General features: G+C 45.1%; 2 protein-coding genes across 5 annotated transcripts in view; one reads left to right on the top strand and one right to left on the bottom strand.

The window, feature by feature from the left end:
• pkd1a (polycystic kidney disease 1a) overlaps nt 1-2,995 on the top strand; it is a 239,949-nt gene extending 236,954 nt beyond the window's left edge. For all 4 annotated transcript variants that reach the window (XM_052020991.1, XM_052020990.1, XM_052020989.1 and 1 more), the window contains one exon: nt 72-2,995. In XM_052020991.1, the coding sequence (XP_051876951.1) occupies nt 72-665 (594 nt within the window). In that variant the 3' untranslated portion in view covers nt 666-2,995. The remainder of the gene's footprint in view (nt 1-71) is intronic.
• An 8,920-nt stretch (nt 2,996-11,915) lies between these two features.
• tsc2 (TSC complex subunit 2) overlaps nt 11,916-21,154 on the bottom strand; it is a 98,373-nt gene continuing 89,134 nt past the window's right edge. Inside the window, 3 exon segments of the mRNA XM_052020909.1 lie at nt 11,916-12,744; nt 14,220-14,318; nt 16,873-16,964. Of these exon segments, the coding sequence (XP_051876869.1) occupies nt 12,496-12,744; nt 14,220-14,318; nt 16,873-16,964 (440 nt within the window). The 3' untranslated portion in view covers nt 11,916-12,495.

Raw genomic sequence — 21,154 nt, 5'->3', positions numbered from 1 at the left:
TTTTAATACAAGCTTGCGGATTCTCTTTACTTTCCTGTGACGTACAACGTTCTGCTTTTCGTTTTTAACAGTTCCGCCATAAAGTCAAGTTCGAAGGAATGGTTCCCTTGCCCTCTCGGTCATCTAGAGATTCAAAGTCAACGTGTCTCCACACCGCCAGCACCATCTCGGACATCTCCTCATCATCCACATCCAGCGAGTCCACCCCGACGGACGCATTCCCCCTGGCCAGCCCAAACAAGGCAGCACAGATAGAGATGAACATCCATCGGCTGGTCCCCTTGTTCGAAGCCCTGCTCGAGCAGTTTGACAAGGTGAACAACGTGACGGAAGACATCTATCAGGTTGAGTGCAAACTCAAACACGCCCAGGACAGAATGCAGCAAAGGAAGATCAACACGAAGGCGGAGGAGCTGGTTGCAGCCTACAGGCGGATGAGAGCCAGCAGAAGACTGAGGGACGATTGCCGTTCATCCCTACCAACTCCAGGGGACAAGGCAAGGATTAAAGACACGCAGCTAGGAAACAGCCCATTAGAAGACTGTACGATGGAAATCCTTAAAGGGAAGGAACCCCAGCCGCCTCGAAGGAAGTCCAAAATGCCAGACAACAAGATGCGGCAACAGACACCAGGGGATCACCCAGTTCACTCAAACCCGGATTAGTTGTTGGACCCCATAAGCTACAGTGGGAGACAATGACCCTTTGACTGCGCTTCAGAAGATGTGCCACTCCACAGTCCCTCTGCACACTCAAGTATTGAACCAGCGGTGACACAAGAGAGACTGCAGATGCTGGAAATCTGGAGCAACACACAAAAGGTGCTGGAGGAACTCAGCAAAGCAGGCAGTATCTGCGGACGTTTCAGGTCGAGACCCTTCATCAGGACCGGAAAGAAAGAGGGGGAGATAGCCAGTATATGTAAAATGGGGTGTGGAGCAAGAGCTGGCAGGTGATAGGTGGATCCAGGCGAAGAGGATGATAGGCAGATGAGGGAGGGGGAGAGTGGCAATGATGTCAGAAGCTGGGAGGCGATAGGTAGAAGTGACCAAGGGCTGAAGATGATGGAGTCTGGTTCGAGGACGGTGGAACATGGAGTAAAGGGAAGGAGGTGAACCAACGAGAGAACTTGTACATCACCTCCCAGCTTCTTGCATCATTCCCACTCTCCTCCCTCTTGCCCGCCAGCTCTCGTTCCACCCCTTCTTCCCCCCCCCCACCCCACCTTTTTATACTGGCCATCTCCCCTCTTTCTTTCCAGGCTTTGTGAAGGTTCTCGACCCGAAACTGTTCATTTCCCTCCATAGATGCTGCCTGGGCCGCCGAGCTCCTCCAGCGCTGTGTGTCGCTATCGAACCGGGGGCATTGACTTCTAATAATAAAGTGACAGCTAAGCTACCACTTTTGGCACTGGCCCAACCTGTTTGAGCATTAAAGGTTTGGATTATCCCCACTTTTTCTCCTCTCCCCCCAAAAGGCTGAGATATTGATGATGGTAAATGGTCACTTCCTGCCACCACAACTGGTGACTTCATCAATGAACATTGTAGGTGGCACCATGTGACAAGTTATTCACTAAACGGGTCAGAATAAGCCTTAAAAAGGACAATTATTTTTTAAAAGATGAAAATAGTTTACTTTATATGTATTAACAAGCACTTTAAATTGAGGATAATTCAGAAGGAGAGATTGTACAAACTTGCTTTAGCCAAGCATCAAAAGGATGCACTTATTTAAAAAAAATGCTGTTTTAATCATTTAATTATGAATTGCATTCATTTGATCAGTGAAAAGGGAACAGTGCACACAGTTAACTTTACGAGACAGTATTTTTGCTTAAGTTGCAGTAGTGACATTCCTGTTACAGAATGTAAAAGGGGCAGAGGGGTGTTGATTTTTTTTAAAAAGCACTGTAAATAGAACATGTTTTGCTAAAATAACAGTCCCAGCACTGCGACAAGGTAAATGACTGTAAACTATTGTAAAATGCACATAAATCAAGAACCCTGCACATTTACTTGCTCCTGTTATATCTGCAGCTGAAACAAGTAGCCATAAAAAGTTAATTTACTAGTGCTCATATCATAATTACAGTAAAATAAATATCACAACATTCAAGCAAGTCACCAGAAACACCACCCTGATGCATTGCTGTAGAAAATATTTTTGTGTGGATAAAAAAAAAGCAATAGAATTTGATTATCTTAGCAAGTTACAGTGCAGAACTTAGCATTTGCAGTGTAAATATGCATAATGGTTATTTTGGTCCAATATTAACAGGGGGATGAGATCATGGAATACTGGAGTGGAGAATAAGCTTCCCATGTATATGCTGATCATACCTTAACATTCCTTCTGGGCAAGCATTGATTACATTTGGTTAAGGTCAAGCACGGTGTACCAAATGCTGGGTGGTCAATGCTTTACTGATGAATGGGTCCACCTTCATAGAGAATCCTGTCTCATCTCCCAATCACCTAGGTGTGGCTTACCAGATATGATGCCACAAAATTCATCCATCATTGCTACCCAACTTGTGAAAGTCAGTCTGGGCAAACAGTAAACCTGAAGCCCCTTTCATTTTCTGTGGTTTTCTTTCTCTGAAGAAGCACTAAAAGTTGAAATTCTCTTGCCTCTCACACCATTAGCTAGAATCAGAGGATTCTTTCCTCTGTTGAACTTGTTCCTCACCTACTCCAGAACTGTACTGACTCCCAGATTCTCTTCCTAACAGCACCGGAAATGGGAATAAAACCAAGATATTTCTTTTTCCCTAAAACAAAATTACTGAATTTTACTTTTTCTCACTCACAAAAGGGGATACTGTTAATAAATCATGTGTTCAGCATAAGTCTTTAGATTTCTCACTGAAATGCTGCAGGATATTCATTGAATACTTAAACTGATAAATAAGCCTGTTAAAAGGTTGTGTATTATTTTATTATAGAATGCATATAATGTGCTTGAGCGCCAAACGCTGATTAAAGGAGTACTAAAGCTGGCATAACAGGTTAGTGCTTACTTACTCAACTGGTAATCCAAGGCCTGGACTAAAGGCAAGTACGAACGTTTCCATAGCAACTAGGGAAGTTGCATTTGGTTAACTAGACCTGGCATTAAAAGCTAAAATCCGTAATAGTGACTAAAAATAAAACAATTCACTAATCTGAACAACAAATGTTCTATCTGAATGGGAATATGCCATAGAAAATATTCTGCATATACCCTCACCATCATTTATACCTTAGCCAACAGAGCACGACTGCCCCAGCCTACTCGATCTCTGCTCTAGACCACTGGTTTGTAACACGTACTCTGGAATGTTTCTTCATTTTTCATCGTTGCCTGTATGCAGCTCCAGACCCTCAGCAGTTTCACTTTAACAATCCTCTGAAACCATCCAGCAAGAAGGTTGAAGGGCAATTGGGGACAGGTATTAACTGCTGACCCTGCCTGCAATGCATACATTAAAGAGCAAGGAAAGTTAAAGTGTTAAGGACATTGCACTGCTCATTTAGTTATCTGAACTCTTCCAATACATCATGTTCATGCAGTCAGAGCAGATCGTGAGGACAATAAACTTCCCAGATGATCTGGGTATTTTGCTGCTCGAACTCTGGGTAGAATCACTTTAAGCCCCAGGACCAGATGGCTATTTAGACTCAAATTGGAAACTTTATGCGAGGTTTGATACCCAAAATGATCAGAGGCTCAGACATCAGAGCATGGGTCTTTATATCAAGAGGAGTGAGAATCTATAAGCAAGTACAGAAGGTGGATTGGCCCAGTGCAAGTGTCCCAGAAGAATTTGCAATCACCATAACATTGAGTGACGTCCTGATGCACAGGTACAGAGGAGGGCATCCTTTTTTGGGTGGAACTAATATGGCACATTCTTGTCAGTCCTCTGTAAAAACCCCACGTAAATCACCCAAGGCACAGACAACATTTGAGGATACTGCGGCAGGCACAGATTTAAAGGGCCTTGAAGTGCAGTTTCAGTTCTCCTTTTGAAAAGTTTGTCAACTTTAAGGACAAATTTAATAATCCATTCCATCCACCGCTATCAGTAGACAGTGTTAATGCAGGATTAAACCACGTGTAAATAATTGTAATCTTTATGCCATGCACATTTCTGATGCACTGAAAGACAATGTCAAATAAGGTACTGACTGCTTGAGAGGTCAGAGTTGGGTGAATTAGGGTTGAAATTATTTAACAACTAGGGAAACGAATCTTTGCTCAGTTACTGTATTCCTATTTTTACACCGTTTGTACAGGATTTCTCACTTTTCACATATCTTGTGCCCCTGAAGTCTAAAATATTCTTCACCATCATTTCTATTTTAGCCAGAGGAGGATTTCCCCACCCCCACTTAATTAACCCTCCAGACCATTGGCTTTTAATATTCTAGAATTTTGCTTCATCAATCTCTCCTTGCACCTACAATGTCGGTGCTTTCTCAGTGCAGCACGGGCTCTTTGGCCCACGACATTGTGTCGAACGAATTAAACGCCCAACTAATCGCTTCTGCCTACACGATGTCCATATCCCTCGATTCACTGCACATTCATGTACCTATCTAAGAGCCTCTTCAGCCCCTCTATCCTATTTGCCTCCATCACCACCCGTAGCAGCTTATTTCAGACACCTACCACTCTGTGTTAAAACCAAACATGCCCCACACATCTGCTTTGAACTTAACCCCCTCTCACCTTAAAAGCATGCCCTCTAGTATTGGGCATTTCAACCCTGGGAGAAAGATACTGGCTGGCTGTCTATGCCTCTCATAATCTTATAACCTAGTGAGCAATTTGGCTACTAAATTCTTACGAATACCAACTACACTTTCTACGGAGTACTTCGGGTCAGCCTGATATCTGGCCAAGTTAGAATGGAAGTCTCATGCAAGGACAGTGAGTCGGAAAGTGGCAACTGCCAACTGTAGACAGTTTAGCATTGGAAAAGCCCTGGTTGTGTCTTGACATACGTACCAAATAAGATTTTGCAGATAGAATTTTATATGTACAGGTCCCCCTGGTTACAACAGGGTTTTCTGTTCCTGAGAACTGTTCGTTACCCCACCTGCTCACAATTCGGAAGTGTGGCTACCCATCAATGTATTCAAATTAAAACAAAGGCCAACCAAGGCAAAGTGTAGTTAAACCAGGGCAGTTCACTCAACCAACCATTCAGATATTGCAGAGAACAGAGTTCCCACACAGCAGATCACGTCTGCAGCCCCGCAGCAGCCAGCAAATACATCCCGCCAGTCTCCCAAACACTCGTCCATATGTGCAGACTGTACATAAGGCAGGCGTTCGTAACCTGGGGAGGACCTGAACAGTTGGTCTTCCAGGTACTTAAAGCTCCAGGTGCTCGACAAACCACTATGACACCCGGTCAAGTAATGCCACAATTCTTAGAGTCGTAGAGCACAGAAACAGGCCCTTTGGCCCATCTAGTCCATGCCAGCCTGGTTTGCTGCCTAGTTCCATCTACCTCCACACACCTCTCATTCACATACCTATCGAAACTTCTCTTAAATGTTACATTTGAACCCGCATCCACCACTTCCACTGGCAGCTCATTCCACACTCGCACCACCCTCTGAGTGAAGTAGTTCCCCCTCAGATTACCCTTAAATATTTCACCTTGCACCCTAAACCTATGTCCTCTAGTTCTAGTCTCATCCAACCTGAGGAGAAAAAAGCCTGCCTGCATTCACTCCATCTATACCCCTCATAATTTTGTATACCTCTATAAGATCTCCCCTCATTCTCCTGCGCTCCAGGGAATAAAGTCCTAACCTATTCAACCTATCCCTGTAACTCAGGTCCTCAAGTCCCAGTAACATCTGTGTAAATTTTCTCTGCACTCTTTCAAGTTTATTGACATATTCCCTGTAGGTAGGTGACCAGAACTGCACACAATGCTCTAAATTCGGCCTCATCAACATAATATCCCAACTCCTGTACTCAATGCCCTGATTTTTGAAGGCCAATGTGCCAAAAGCTCTCTTTACGACCCTATCTACCTGCGATGCCACCTTCAAGGAACTATGGATCTATATTCCCAGGTCCCTTTGTTCTACCACACACCTCAGAGCCCTACCATTCACTGTGTAAGTCTTACCCTGGTTTGTCCTCCCAAAGTGCATCACCTCACACTTGTCTGCATTAAATTCCATCTGCCATTTTTCAGCCCATTTTCCCAGCTGGTACAGATCACTTTGCAAGCTTTGATAGCTTTCTTCACTGTCCACTACATTCCCAATCTTGGTGTCATCCGCAAATTTGCTGATCCAGTTTACCACATCATCTAAATCATTAATATAGATGATGAACAACAACAGACTCAGCACTGATCCCTGCAGCACACCACTAGTCACAGGCCTCCAATCAGAGAGACAACCATCTAGTTCCACTCTTTGGCCTCTCCCGCTAAGCCAACGTTGAATCCAATTGACTACTTCATCCTGAATGCCAAGCGATTTAACCTTCTGGAGCAGCCTCCCGTGCAGGATTTTGTCAAAGGCCTTGCTAAAGTCCATGTAGACAACATCTACTGCCTTTCCTTCATCAACCTTCCTGGTAATCTCCTCGAAAAGCTATTAGATTGGTTAGACATGACTTGCCACGCACAAAGCCATGTTGACTATCCCTCATCAGGCCCTGTCTATCCAAATACTTATATACCCTGTCCCTCAGAATACCTTCCAATAATTTACCCACCACTGACATCAGGCTCACTGGTCTATAACTTCCCGCCTTATTCTTAGAGCCTTTCTTAAACAATGGAACAACATTAGCTATCCTCCAGTCCTCCGGCACCTCACCAGTGGCCAAGGCTGTTTTAAATACTTCTACGCATTTTCTGCGCTAGCCTCCCACAAGGTCTGAGGGGACACCTCATCAGGCCCTGGGGATTTATCCACCCTAATTCACCTCAAGACAGCAAGCACCTCCTCTTCCATAATCCAGATACAGTCCATGACCTCACTACTCATTTTCCTCAGTCCTATAGATTGTGTCTGTCTCCCGAGTAAACACAGATGCAAAAAATCCATTTAAAATCTTCCCCCATCTCTCTCGGCTCCATGCATAGATGACCACGCTGATCTTCAAGAGGATCAATTTTGTCCCTTTGCTCTTAATATAGCTATAGAAACCCTTGGGATTCTCTTTCACCTTGTCTGCCAGAGCAACCTCAGTCCTTTTTTAGCCCTCCTGACTGCTCTCTTAAGTGTTCTCTTGCATTTCGTATACTCCTCAAGCGCCTCATTTGATCCTAACTGCCTGTACCTGATATGCCCCACCTTCTTTTTTCTTTACTAGGGCCTCAATATCCCTCAACAACCAAGGTTGCCTAAACCTATTAGCCTTGTCTTTTATCCTAACAGGAACATACAGATTCTGTGCTCTCAATATTTCACTCTTGAAGGCCTCCCACTTACCACGCATCTCTTTGCCAGAAATCAACCTATCCCAATCCACGCCTGCCAGGTCCCTTCTGATGCCATCAAAATTGGTCTTCCTCCAGTTCAGAATCTCAACCCAAGGACCAGTCCTATCCTTCTCCATAATTATCTTGAAACTAATAGAATTATGATCACTAGATCCAAAGTGTTCCCCTACACACTTCTATTACCTGCCGTCTCATTGCCTAAGAGATCCAGTATCGCGCTCTCTCTAGTTGGGACCTCTACATATTTATTAAGGAAACTTCCCTGAATACATTGGACAAACTCAATCCCATCCAGTCCTTTTACAGTATGGGAGTCCCAGTCAATATGTGGAAAGTTAAAAATCACCTTCCACAACTTTATATTTCCTGCAACTGTCTGCTATCTCTCGACAAATTTGCCCCTCTAAATCCCACTGACTATTGGGAGGTCTATAATATAGTCCCATTAACTTGGTCGTCCCTTTTTTATTCCTCAGTTCCACCCAAATTGCCTCAGTAGTCGAGCCCTCCAGTAAGTCCTCTCTGAGCACTGCCGTGACATTTTCCCTGATGAGCAGTACCACCCCTCCCCCTTTAATACCTCCCCCTCTATCAGGTCTAAAACATCAGAACTCCAGAACATTGAGCTGCCAGTCCTGCCCCTCCTGCAACCAAGTCTCACTAATGGCTACATCATAATTCCACGTACAGATCCACGATCTAAGTTCATCTGCCTTACCTACAATACTCCTTCCATTGAAACAGACGCAACTCAGAATATCAGTCCCACCACGCTCAACCTTTCTGGTTGCATCTTTGCTTGTAGCCTTAACATCTACTTTCCCCACAGTGTCTCCAGTTGCAGTCCTGCCACTCTGGTTCCCACCTTCCCACAACTCCTTTAAACCCGCCCCCAAGCAGCACTAGCAAACCTATATCGGTCCCCCTCCCATTCAGGTGCAAACCGCCCCGTTTGTACAGATCCCACCTGCCCTGGAAGAGAGCCCAATGATCTAAAAGTCTGAAGCCCTCCCTCCTGCACCATCTGCTTAGTTGTGTTAAACTGCACCATCTTCCTATTTCTTGCCTCACTAGCACATGACACGGGTAGCAATCCTGAGATCACCACCCTGGAGGTCCTGTCTTTTAACTTAGCACCCAACTCCCCGCATTCACTTTGCAGGACCTCGTCACGTTTTCTGCCTATGTCATTGGTACCAATGTGTACCACGACCTCTGGCTGCTCACATTCCCCCTTAAAAATGCCATGGACTCGATCCGAGACATCTGACCCTGGCACCTGGGAGGCAACATACCATCTGAGAGTCTCGTTCTCGTCCACAGAACCTCCCGTCTGTTCCCCTAACCAATGAATCCCCTATCACTACAGCTTGCCTCTTCTCCCCCCCTTCCCTTCTGAGCTGAAGAGCAAGACTCAGTGCCTGAGACCTGACCGCTGTGGCTTTTCCCTGGTAGGTCGTTCCCCCCAACAGTATCTAAAACAATATACTTGTTATTGTGGGGAATGGCCACAGGGGTACCCTGCACTGACTGCCTATTCCCTTTCTCTCTCCTGACAGTCAGCCAGCTACCTCCTTCCTGCAACTTGGGTGTGACTGCTTCCCTGTAGCTCCTGTCTATCAACCCCTCAGTCTCCCGAATGATCCAAAGGTCATCCAGCTCCAACCTGAGGCACTTCTCGCAGATGTAGTCATCGGGGACACTGGAGGTCTCCCTGACTTCCCACGTTATGCAAGAGGAGCACACCACTGCCCTGGGTGTCATTCCCACTGCTCTACCTGTGCAATAATAAAGAGCGAGAACTCAAAAGAACCTCACTTTATCCTCCACCTCTTCACGCCCAAGCCTCTTGAGCCAAAGCCTCAGCTCTCCCACTCACACAATGGCCGCTCCAAAATGGCCACTCTGCTTTCCCCTACCTGCCTTTCATTGGCTGAGTTGCCACGCACTTAGCCAATCAGAAACAAACTTTAAACAAAAAGCTGCCGGCTCTTCCTTTCTGCTGCTCTGGCTGCTGGAACTGCAAACAAAAACTAAAAATAAAATGCAAGTCCCTCCAGGATTCTGACCCTCTTCCATCTTTGCAACCTCCCCCAGACTTACAACATCGTCTGCACTCCTATGAATTCTGGCTACAAGCATCTCTTAACATAACTGCTCAACCATTTGCTTTCCCTTCAGCTCCCCAGGGCCAAGGTTTGGAATACCCTCCCCAAACTTCTCTGCCTCGATCATCTTCTGCCTTTAAAGACACTCCTTTAAACTTAATTCTTTGACCGAGCTCTTGATCATCTGCCCCATTATCTCCTTGCAGCTGAATGCCAGCTTTTACTTGGTAACATCCCCCGGAATGTTGGGCTATAGAAATGAGAGATAAGGGCATAGATTCCAAACTAAATTGCAAGGTCCCTCTACTGCATTATCAATTTACCCAAAATAAATAGAAGCCTTCCAATAAGCACCCAAATTGTTTGGAAATGTGCTGAAGACTCCTAATTCTAAAATATCATTGAGGCAGCCCCATATGTGAAGGCTTTGAACTGCTGTACCACCTTTCACTACCACGTGTTCGCCTGAAGAAATTAGAGATCTGTGGAACAGCAAGCTGGAACAAGTCAAGGCCAGTGGACGAGTAGACAAGACAAATATCTTTGTTCTCGCCAGGTTGTGGAAGAAGCAGAGGCTGTTGTTTTTGGAATTAACTTTTTCCGGATTTAAGTAGTGGAAAGCAGACATAACAAGGTCTGGTTGATATTCTGCTAATCAAAGATCATTCCAAATAAGTTATTTGTGGGATGCTCTGTGATAAGGCAGAAGAATCAACATGGGCTTATTACTGGAGTAGCCTGAGCCCAGTGTCTGACTTGTACTGGCTATAATTGGTGTGAAATGGCCTGATTCAGCAAAAAAAAAAGCAAAGTAATAACATCGAAGGCACGTCCTTGTTTGGGAGAAGAGCAGTGAGGTGGTGCCACCTGTAGCCTTGGGCCGGAGCCAATGAGGGGTGGACGCAGGGTGACCTGATGAATCAGGGCCGACAGAATCGAAGTACAATGGTGCAGAACTGGTAAGGAAAAAGAATATTAATGAAGGTTTTCAAAGGTCGAGCAGCGAGAACTCAGGAGACGAATGAGTGAGAACTCTGGGAGGGGGAAGACTAACTTTGGCAAGGAAGACCCCTATGCCAGGGGCAGGGGGAGAATAATCAATCGTTTGGCCAATGGGAGATCCCCTATTTTGGCGTTGTAAGTGGGAGTAGTAGTTTGGGCGAGTACTGGTCCAAAAAGGAACGATAGCATTTAGGAATCATTGACCTGGGGTCAACACAACTTACGTGGATATTTGCATTCGATATAAAGTTGATACTGTAAAGTTTTGTATGTGAATTAATTAGAATGTGTGGTGATTTGCCTAATCCAATTGACCGAGGTAAGGGTCAACACACAGTCTCCCAAATACTTACCATCAATTAAATACATTGAAGCATCTTTGCTGATATCAAGTAGGAAATGCAACAGCCAAACTGTGCATAGTAAGCTCCCACAAACACCAATACACTAGCGATCAAATACTAATGTTTGTTGAGGGATAAATATTGGTGAAGTCACAAGCGAGAATTCTCCTTTTCTTCAAAGTAGTGCCGTGGGACCTCCTGCATCCATCTGACAGTATAGATGCTGCAGATCCTCATTTTGTGGAAGCTACTTGGGACGCAACCTAACCTAGAAACTCATTTAACTCATGTAACTAGCAACAATCAGGCAACCAATACAAGGGCCGTCAATATCAGACTTACTGATAGAGTCATAGAGCATGGAAACAGGCCCTTCAGCCCAACTAATCCATGCCAACCAAGTTGCCTACCTGAGCTGGTCCCATTTGCCTGTATTTGGCCCACGTCCCTCTAAACCTATCCTCTCACCTGTCTAAATACCTTTAAAACAGTGTAATTGTACCCGCCTCTACCACTTCCTCCTGCAGCTCGTTCCATATACTCACCACCCTCTGTGTGAAGTTACCCCTCAGGTCCCCTTATTTTTCCCCTCTCGCCTTAAACCTATGCCGTCTAGTTTTAGACTCCCCTACCCTGGGGAAAAAAGGCCATGACCATTCACCTTATCAATGCCCCTCATGAAGATATATACACACACCCCTACAAGGTCATCCCTCAGCCTCCTACACTCCAAGGAGAGATGTCTCAGCCGATCCAGTCTCCCCTTACAATTCAAGCCCTCAAGTCCCATTAACATCGTGAACCTTTTCTGCACCCTTTCCAGCTTAATAGCATCCTTTCTACAGCTAGACAACCAGAACTGCACACAATTATTGCAGATAAACAATTTTTTTTTAAAAACAGCACTCTGATTTAAATTAGCATTACCAAGGATTTCAGAAAAAGTGACCTTCCTTGGTTCTAAAATTTCAAAGAAACTCAGGAAAGCTTTTCAAATGAAATTTATTCACTTTTAAGGGAGACATAATTACATCGTTTCAACACTGACACCTGTGTTTAAAAGTGTGTGAAGATTGACAACACACCTTTCTTTACAAGGTAATTGCACAAAAATAGTTATTACTGGATCAGAATGCCACTTGTGCCCCATCCCCACTTACTTTCATCAGCCAATTCACATCCACCTGGGAAGGTTGCTCCAACCACCCGTATCCCAAGAGTGAGCAACATTACTGATATCTCAAGGTACCCTTCCACATGAGAGCAGTGAAGTGGTCATTTGTTCAATATGTCAGGTCCATCAGTGTCATCTTGGAGCAGTGCAAGAGGAGGGGGTGGCTGGATCCATAATCAACTGCAGCCTCTGCTTGTTCATCTGTATCTTCTAGTGGCCTGGCGTCAAACCAGGGCACTCCTTGGAGAGGTCAGGAGAAGCAGCATTCCTTCTTCACAAACAGTGCAGCGCAAATCCAATCCCATCCCACAGCAAACTACACACCGTCTGGCTTTCATCACAGTATGGCGTAGGTATTGCACACTTTCGACGGGGCGCGAGAACATGCGAGGGACCGCTTTAGACAAAGTCTGTGAAGTCATCCACGGTGGACATCAACCTCTTCCTCTGGCCCGTTTCTGTGCTGGCAGACTGCGGTTGTGACGCGTGCTGGGGGAGGTAATGGTGGTGAGGAAGGTGCTGCTGCTGTGGCTGGTGGTGGTGGTGGTGGTGGTGGTGATGGTGGTGAGAGCTCTTACTCTGGCCGGCGGCGTGCATTTGTATCAGAGAGATTCCAGTGCTCTGGCGATACTGCAGATCTTCACACACCTGGGTCAAAACAAAGTAAAACACCTTTGTTCAAGAAATGCCTAACCATTGAACTTAACCATTCAAGGACAACACAAAAACCCTGCAGGCATGGTGGTAAGTATAGCATTTCATAGAAACATAGAAAACCTACAGCACAATTCAGGTCCTTCAGCCCACAAAGCTGTGCCAAACATGTCCCTACTTTAGAAATTACTAGGCTTAACGTAGCACTCTATTTTTCTAAGCTCCATGTACCTATTCAAAAGGTCTCTTAAAAGACCCTATCATATCCGCCTCCACCATCGTTGCCGGCAGCCCATTCCACACACTCGCCACTATCTGAGTAAAAAACTTACCCCTGACATCTCCTCTGTACCTACTCCCCAGCACCTTAAACCTGTGTCCTCTTGTGGCCACCATTTCAGCCCTGGGAAAAAGCCTCTGACTATCCACACGATCAATGCCTCTCATCGTCTTATACACCTCCATAAGGTTCCCCCTCATCCTCCGTCGCTCCAAGGAGAAAAGGCCGAGTTCACTCAACCTGTTTTCATAAGGCATGCTCCCCAATCCAGGCAACATCCTTGTAAACCTCTTCTGCACCCTTTCTATGGTTTCCACATCCTTCCTGTAGTGAGGCGACCAGAACTGAGCACAGTACTCCAAGTGGGGTCTGATCAGGATCCTATATGGCTGCAACATTACCTCTCGGCTCCTAAATTCAATTCCTCGATTGATGAAGGACAATACACCAATATGCCTTCTTAACCACAGAGTAAACCTGTGCAGCTGCTTTGAGCGTCCTGTGGACTCGGACCCCAAGATCCCTCTGATCGTCCACACTGACAAGAGTCTTACCATTAATACTCTGCCATCGTATTTGACCTACCAAAATGAACCACTTCCCACTTATCTGGGTTGAACTTCATCTGCCATCTCCATCTGTTTCATGAAATGTACAGCACAAAGCTGGTGTATGCCCCATCCTTCATCTTACCCCAATGTGTTCAATTGCTCCTGTGTTGAGATGGCATCCCCTCCAATTCTTCCACTCTCCCCACCTCCCTCACTTGGTTCCACGCTCCACCTTCCCGTCCTATCAGATTCCATCATCTGCGGCCCTATGTTGCCTCCACCTCTCACCTCCCGGCCTCTGGCGCCATCTGCACTCTCCCCTTCTCAATCTGCCCGTCACCCCTCACCACCTGGATCCACCCATCACCTGCCAGCTCTTGCTCCACCCCTTCCCTTCCGCCTTTATTTACTGGTTACCTCCCATTTATCCTCAAGTCCAGACCCGAAACATCAACTGTCCATTTCCCTCCACAGATGCTGCCCGACCTGCTGAGTTCCTCCAGAATTTTGGGTGTTATTCCAATTTGCCTCCCTGTTCACTGCCATAGTAAACTCCATATTTTAAATATTTTGGGTAAAAAAAAGTCCCTCCTGAATTCCAGTTTTATGTTCACTTTGGAGAGTTCAGTTATCAGTACCTTGGATCGAATCCGTTTGATCTGCCGTAGTCTCGCTAGCCACTTGCTTGCATATGCCTCTGAAGGAACTGCACTTTTGTGGTGTACAAGTGAAGCCATCTACAGCAAGGAAAATAAAATCACTTCAACAGTAATTAGCACCAAAACTGTGCATCACATTGATTTGGCAGTGAGATGATATCAGTGTCTAAAAGGTGATGACCACACTGCATTGCACATTTTCCTAAAACTGAACACATACAAGCTTAAAAATAGATCTCCAATTCTGAAGATTAACAGCTCAGCAGTGATCAATACTTAAGGATGCTCGCAAAGCTTGGCACGGTGTCTCGGAACAGTTCTGATTGGAAAAGTGATCCAGAGCCTCAGGAGAAATCAACACCCTGTAGCTATTGATGCATCGCTTCTCGCTCCTGTACAATCAACCTGAAAAGACCAATGTTCCACACTGTGCAGATTATCAATATAACCGGTGTGACAGAAGAAAGGTGTTGCAACAATCAAGGGAAGAAAAACTTGGGCTACAAATCTGGTGCAGCTTTCAATAAATCTGGTACTGACAGTAATCAAACACGACGGAATCTTGGCCCTTAGAACAGAGTCCAAGGGAAGAGAAATCACACTGCAGCTTTGTAGAGTCTTGATTAGACCATTTATATAAAAAAAATCAATAATCCAGAAATATACAATGACAGGAAATGCTAGAAATACTCAAAGTAAAGCTGCGTAAATGTTTCAGGTTGGTGACCTTCTGATGGGAGTTATTCTGAAATTAACTGCTTTTCTTCTCTGTACATTTGCGACCTGATCCACAGGATGGTTTATGTTTTTATGCTTATTTAGACCATACCTGAAGCAATGTGAGCAGTCCTGGACAACACTTCTTGGAGGGAGTGCTGCTTGGATTTACTAGAATGACCTGGACTCCAAGGGTTAAATACTAACCAAGGTTGTATCCCCAGGAATTTAGAAGGCTTGGGAGTGATTTCACTGATAATTCCAAAAAAAATTGTCTTTGGGGCATAAATGAGGTGGATGGTCACAGGGTAGAGCAGTCTAAAACAAGAGAGCATAGGTTTAAGGTGAGAGGTGAAAGATTTAAAGGGGATCTGAGGGGCAAGTTTTTCCACACAGAGGGTGGTGGGTAAATTGAATGAACTACCACAGGTGGTGGTAGAGGAGAGTACAATTACTACGTTTAAAAGACATTTGGACTGGTACATAAGATAGGAAAGGTTCAGATGGATATGGGCCAAATACAGGCAAATGGGACTAGCTCAGATAAGCAACTTGGTCAACACGGACGAATTGGGTCAGAGGACCCGTCTCTATGCCGTATAACTTTATAACAAGTTTGAGGTGGCGGCAGAGAAGGATTAAAAAAAAAATTTCTGTTTCTTGCTGAGTCAAGGACTAAGGAGCACAGATTAAAGGTCAGGGCCACGATTCTCAGCAGGCACGTTCCTTCTCCACACAAACTGCAACTCATGCTGTATTTTAAAATTTGAGGCTGTAATGGGTTTTTTTGATTAACAAAGGAGTATGGGGAAAAGGTAAGGTGATGGAGTTATGTCAGAGGTGAGGCACAAACCTCACTGAATAGCACAGGTTGCCTCCAGGTTACGGCAGGGTTCCACTCCTGTCAGCTGTCCGTAACCTGAATGGTTCACAAATTGGAAATGTGGCCACGGACCAAGTGCCCACTCGGTAAAAAAAAATGCCTGCAGCCGCCGACCAATCCACGCCGCTAGTCTCCTGAAAGCTTGTTCGTACATACAGGCTGTACACAAGTCAAGCATTCGTTAGCTAGGAAGGTTCTGTACAACAGGCGCAGAACGGCTAATTGGCCTCATCTGTTTGTGTTCCAAATTTTAAAGGGGGTGATAAAAGTACATGTAACAGAATAAGCTTTCCACAACCCAAGGAATGAAGAATTTTTAAAGATCTTTATTCGTCACATGTACATTGAAACACACAGTGAAATGCATCTTTGCGTAGAGTGTTCTGGGGGCAGCCCGCAAGTGTCGCCACGCTTCCGGCGCCAACGTAGCACGCCCACAACTTCCTAACCCGTACGTCTTTGAAATGTGGGAGGAAACCCACGCAGACACGGGGAGGACCTACAAACTCCTTACAGACAGCGGCAGGAATTGAACCTGGGTCGCTGGCGCTGTAATAGCGTTACGCTAACCGCTACACTACCGTGATTCCAGAGACCTTTCTGGGGGAGTGATCATTAACAAGTGATCGGGTCGATCAGAAGCCTACAGCCACAAGCACTCATTTCCACTTATCTTACACACTTACACTTGTGTGTGAATAGGAAAGAACAAGCACACACTGCAAATCAAGAAAGATGCACCATCGTCTCCCAGTTGCTGGCAGAGATAGTCACCAAATGTATGAATTTAAAAAGCACACAAACAATGCCAATAGACTCTGTGGGCAACCTCTCCTCTGGATGTGTGCAGAAATCTGACTTGTGAGAAGTCAATGGAAAGGGGAAAAGAATAATTATGTAGGGTACACAACTGATGCCTAATCCAGTACTGTTAGTGCCAGAGAAAATTTATCACGTGTTTCTCATAACCAATGCTAAACTAGTGTTATCCTTCTCCTAAAGAGCTGAATTAACGGATGTTCTTGGACTTACGTTTGCATGTAACGCCATCTGACGCACCAACAGAGGGAGATTCTTGTCCGACACAATCCTAGCCACACTTGTGTCAACCAGTCCCTCCATGTCTACAACATAAAATGCATCAGTAAACAACGTACAAAAAGCTTTATCCTTAATACACAAGCAATTGATTCCTAATGAAATTAAACATTTGCCCAATAACAAAATGAGTGAAGTCCAGAATCACAAAAAGTTAGCAGGCAGGTCCAGCAAGTAGTTAAGGCAGCAAATGGTTATGTTGGCAATTAATACAAAGGAGTCGGAGTTTGAGAATAGGGAGGTTTTATTACAACTGTACAGGGTGTTGGCGAGGCAACACCTGGAGTACTGTGCATAGTTTTGGCCCCCTTACCTAAAAAAAGATATGGTAGCACTGGAAGCAGTTCAAAGGACATTCACCAGGCTCATTCCTGGGATGAGAGGGATGTCCCATCGAGAGGCTAGTTTCAAGTTTGGCTTTGTATTCCTTGGAGTTTAGAAAAATGATGGGTGACCTTATTCAAATATCCTAAGGGGGTCTGACAGGGTAGATATTGAAATGTTTTCACTGGTGGAAGAGTCACAAACGAGGGAATACAGCTACAAAATAAGAGGCCGGTCACTTAAAACTGAGATGCATAGAAATTTCTCTCTCAGGGCAAGGAATCGCTGGAATTCTCGGCCTGGAAGGGTGGTGGAGGACAGATCATTAGATAGAAACCATAGAAAAACTACAGCACAGAAAACAGGCCATTCGGCCCTTCTAGTCTGTGCCGAAACATTATTCGGCTAGTCCCAGTTACCTGCCCCCAGCCCATACCCCTCCAGACGTCTCTCGTCCATGTATCTATTCAATTTACTCTTAAAAGTTAAGAGCGAGCCCGCATTTACTACATCAGATGGCAGCCCATTCCACACTCCCACCACTCTGAGTGAAGAAGTTCCCCCTAATGTTCCCCCTAAACCTTTCCCCTTTCACCCTAAAGCCATGTCCTCTCGTACTTATCTCTCCTAATCTAGGTGGAAAGAGCCTACTTGCATTAACCCTGTCTATGCCCCTCATCATTTTATAAACCTCTATCATATCTCCCCTCATTCTCCTCTGCTCCAAGGAATAAAGTCCTAACATGCTCAATCTTTCCTTATAACTCAAATCCTGAAGACCCGGCAACATTCTTGTAAATCTCCTCTGCACTCTTTCAATCTTACTGACATCCTTCCTGTAGTTCGGTGACCAGAACTGCACACAATATTCTAAGTTTGGTCTCACCAATGACTTATACAACCTCACCAAAACATTCCAACTCCTATACTCAATACTTTGATTTATAAATGCCAGGATTCCAAAAGCCTTTTTTACAACCCTGTCTACCTGTGACTCTACTTTCAAGGAATTATGTATCTGAACTCCCAGATCCCTTTGTTCCTCCGCACTCCTCAGTGCCCTACCATTTACTATGTATGTCCTTCCAAAATGCAACACCTCACACTTGTCTGCATTAAATTCCATCTGCCATTTTCTGGACCATTTTCCCATTTGGTCCAGATCCCTCTGCAAGCTTTGAAAGCCTTTCTCACTGTCCACTACACCTCCAATCTTAGTGTCATCAGCAAATTTACTAATCCAATTTACCACATTATCGTCCAGATCATTGATATATAGAACAAACAACAATGGCCCCAACACAGATCCCTGAGGCACACCACTAGTCACAGGCCTCCAATCTGAGAAACAACCATCCACAACCACTCTCTGTCTTCTCCCACTCAGCCAATTTCGAATCCAGTTTACAACCTTTCCGTGGATACCCATTGACTGAACCTTCTGAACTAATCTCCCATGTGGGACCTTGTCAAAGGCCTTACTAAAGTCCATGTAGACAACATCCACAGCCTTACCTTCATCTACTTTCTTAATGACCTCTCAAAAAACTCCACAAGGTTCGTTAAACACGATCTACCACGCACAAAGCCATGCTGACTATCCTTAATCAAGCCTTGGCTGTCCAAATACTTATATGTCCTATCTCTCACAACACCTTCTAATAATTTACCCACTACTGATGTCAGGCTCACTGGCCTGTAACTACCCAGTTTACTCTTCGAGCCTTTCTTAAACAATGGAACAACATGAGCTATCCTCCAGTCCTCTGGCACCGCACCCGTGGCTAAGGACATTTTAAATATATCTGCCAGGGCCTCTGCAATTTCTACACTAGTCTCTCTCAAGGTCCGAGGAAATATCTTGTCAGGCCCTGGGGATTTATCTACCTTTATTCGCTGTAAAGCATCAAGTACCTCCTCCTTTTTAATCTCTATATGTTCCATGACACTAGTGGTTTCCCTTCCTTCCATATCCACGATGCCAGTTTCCTGAGTAAATACTGATGCAAAAAAACTGTTTAAGACCTCCCCCATCTCCTGAGGCTCCACGCATATACGACCACTCTGATCTTCTAGGGGACCAATTCTGTCTCTTACTATCCTTTTGCTCTTAATATACCTGTAGAAACCCTTTGGGTTTACCTTCACATTATCTGCCAAAGCAGCCTCATGTCTTCTTTTTGCCTTCCTGATTTCCTTTATTAGTATTTTCTTACATTTCCTATACTCTTCAAGTACCTCATCCATTCCTAGTTGCCTATACCTGCTATACACCTCTCTCTTTTTCTTAACCAGCTCACCAATATCCCTTGAAAACCAAGGTTCCCTATGCTTGTTACCCTTGCCTTTAATCCTGACAGGAACATACAAACTCTGCACTCTCAAAATTTCATCTTTGAAGGCTTGCCAGAAAATAACATCCCAATCCACCCTACCTAGATCCTTTCTCATTTCCACAAAATTGCCCTTTCTCCAATTTAGAACCTCCGCTCGAGGACCAGACCTATCCTTATCCATAATTATCTTGAAACTAATTGCATTATTGTCACTGGACCCAAAATGCTCACCTACACATAGTTCTGTCACCTGACCTGCCTGGTTCCCTAATAGGAGATCAAGTATTGCCTTCTCTCTCGTTGGTACCTCTATGTATTGATTTAGAAAACTTTCCTGAACACATTTGACAAATTCCAAGCCATCCAACCCTTTCGCAGTGTGGGAGTCCCAGTCAATATGTGGAAAGTTAAAATCCCCAACTATTACAACTTTCTGTTTCTTACATCGGTCTGCTATCTCCCTACAGATTTGTTCCTCCAATCCTCTCTGACTATTGGGCAGTCTATAATACAACCCTATTAGTATGGCCACAGCTTTCCTGTTCCTCAGCTCCACCCATATGGCCTCTGTAGACGAGCCCTCCGGGCTGTCCTATCTACGCACAGCTGTGATCTGTTCCCTGACCAGTAATGCCACTCCTCCCCCCCTATCACGTCTGAAACAACGGAAGCCCGGAACATTAAACTGCCAGTCCTGCCCCTCCTGCAAACATGTCTCACTAATAGCAATAACATCGTAATCCCACGTGCCAACCACGCCCTAAACTCATCCACTTTACCCACAATACTACTTGCATTGAAATAGATGCACCTGAGAACATTACTATCATGTACAAACCTTCGATTTCTGTCCATACCTACAGACCTCGCACCATCATTTTCCTCCTCGCTTCCTTCTCTAACACTCTGGTTCCCCTCCCCTTGCAAATCTAGTTTAAACCCACCGGAGCAGCACTAGCAAGCCTACCCACAGGTATGTTAGTCCCCTTCCAGTTCAGGTGTAAACCGTCCCTTCGGAACAGATCCCACCTTCCCTGGAACAAAGCCCAATTATCCAGAAACCTGAAGCCCTCCCTCCTGCACCAACTCCTTAGCCACGGATTTAGCTGCATGATCCTCCTATTTCTAGCCTCGCTAGCACGTGGCACTGGTAGCAATCCTGAGATTGCAACCTTGGAGGTCCTGTCCTTTAACTTTGCACTTAATTCCCTAAACTCTCTTTGCAGGACCTCTTCCTTCTTCCTATCCACGTCACTGGTCCCAACATGGACGACGACATCTGGTTGCTCACCCTCCCTCCTGAGAATATCAAGAACTCGATCTTAGATATCACAGACCCTGGCACCAGGGAGACAACAGACCATCCGGGATTCTCGATCTCTCCCACAGAATCTCCTATCTGTCCCCCTAACTATTGAATCCCCTATCACTACTGGTCTCCTCTTTACCGTCCCTCCTATCTGAGATGAGGGTCCCGCCTTGGTGCCAGAGACTCGACCACTACAACTTGTCCCTGGTAGGTCGTCCCCACCAGCAGTATCCAGAACAGTATACTT

Source organism: Pristis pectinata, chromosome 8, assembly GCF_009764475.1.
Source record: "Pristis pectinata isolate sPriPec2 chromosome 8, sPriPec2.1.pri, whole genome shotgun sequence".
In the NCBI taxonomy this organism is placed as follows: domain Eukaryota; kingdom Metazoa; phylum Chordata; class Chondrichthyes; order Rhinopristiformes; family Pristidae; genus Pristis; species Pristis pectinata.
The sequence above is the reverse complement of the archived record's forward strand: the minus strand, read 5'-3'. Positions and strand labels throughout refer to the sequence as shown.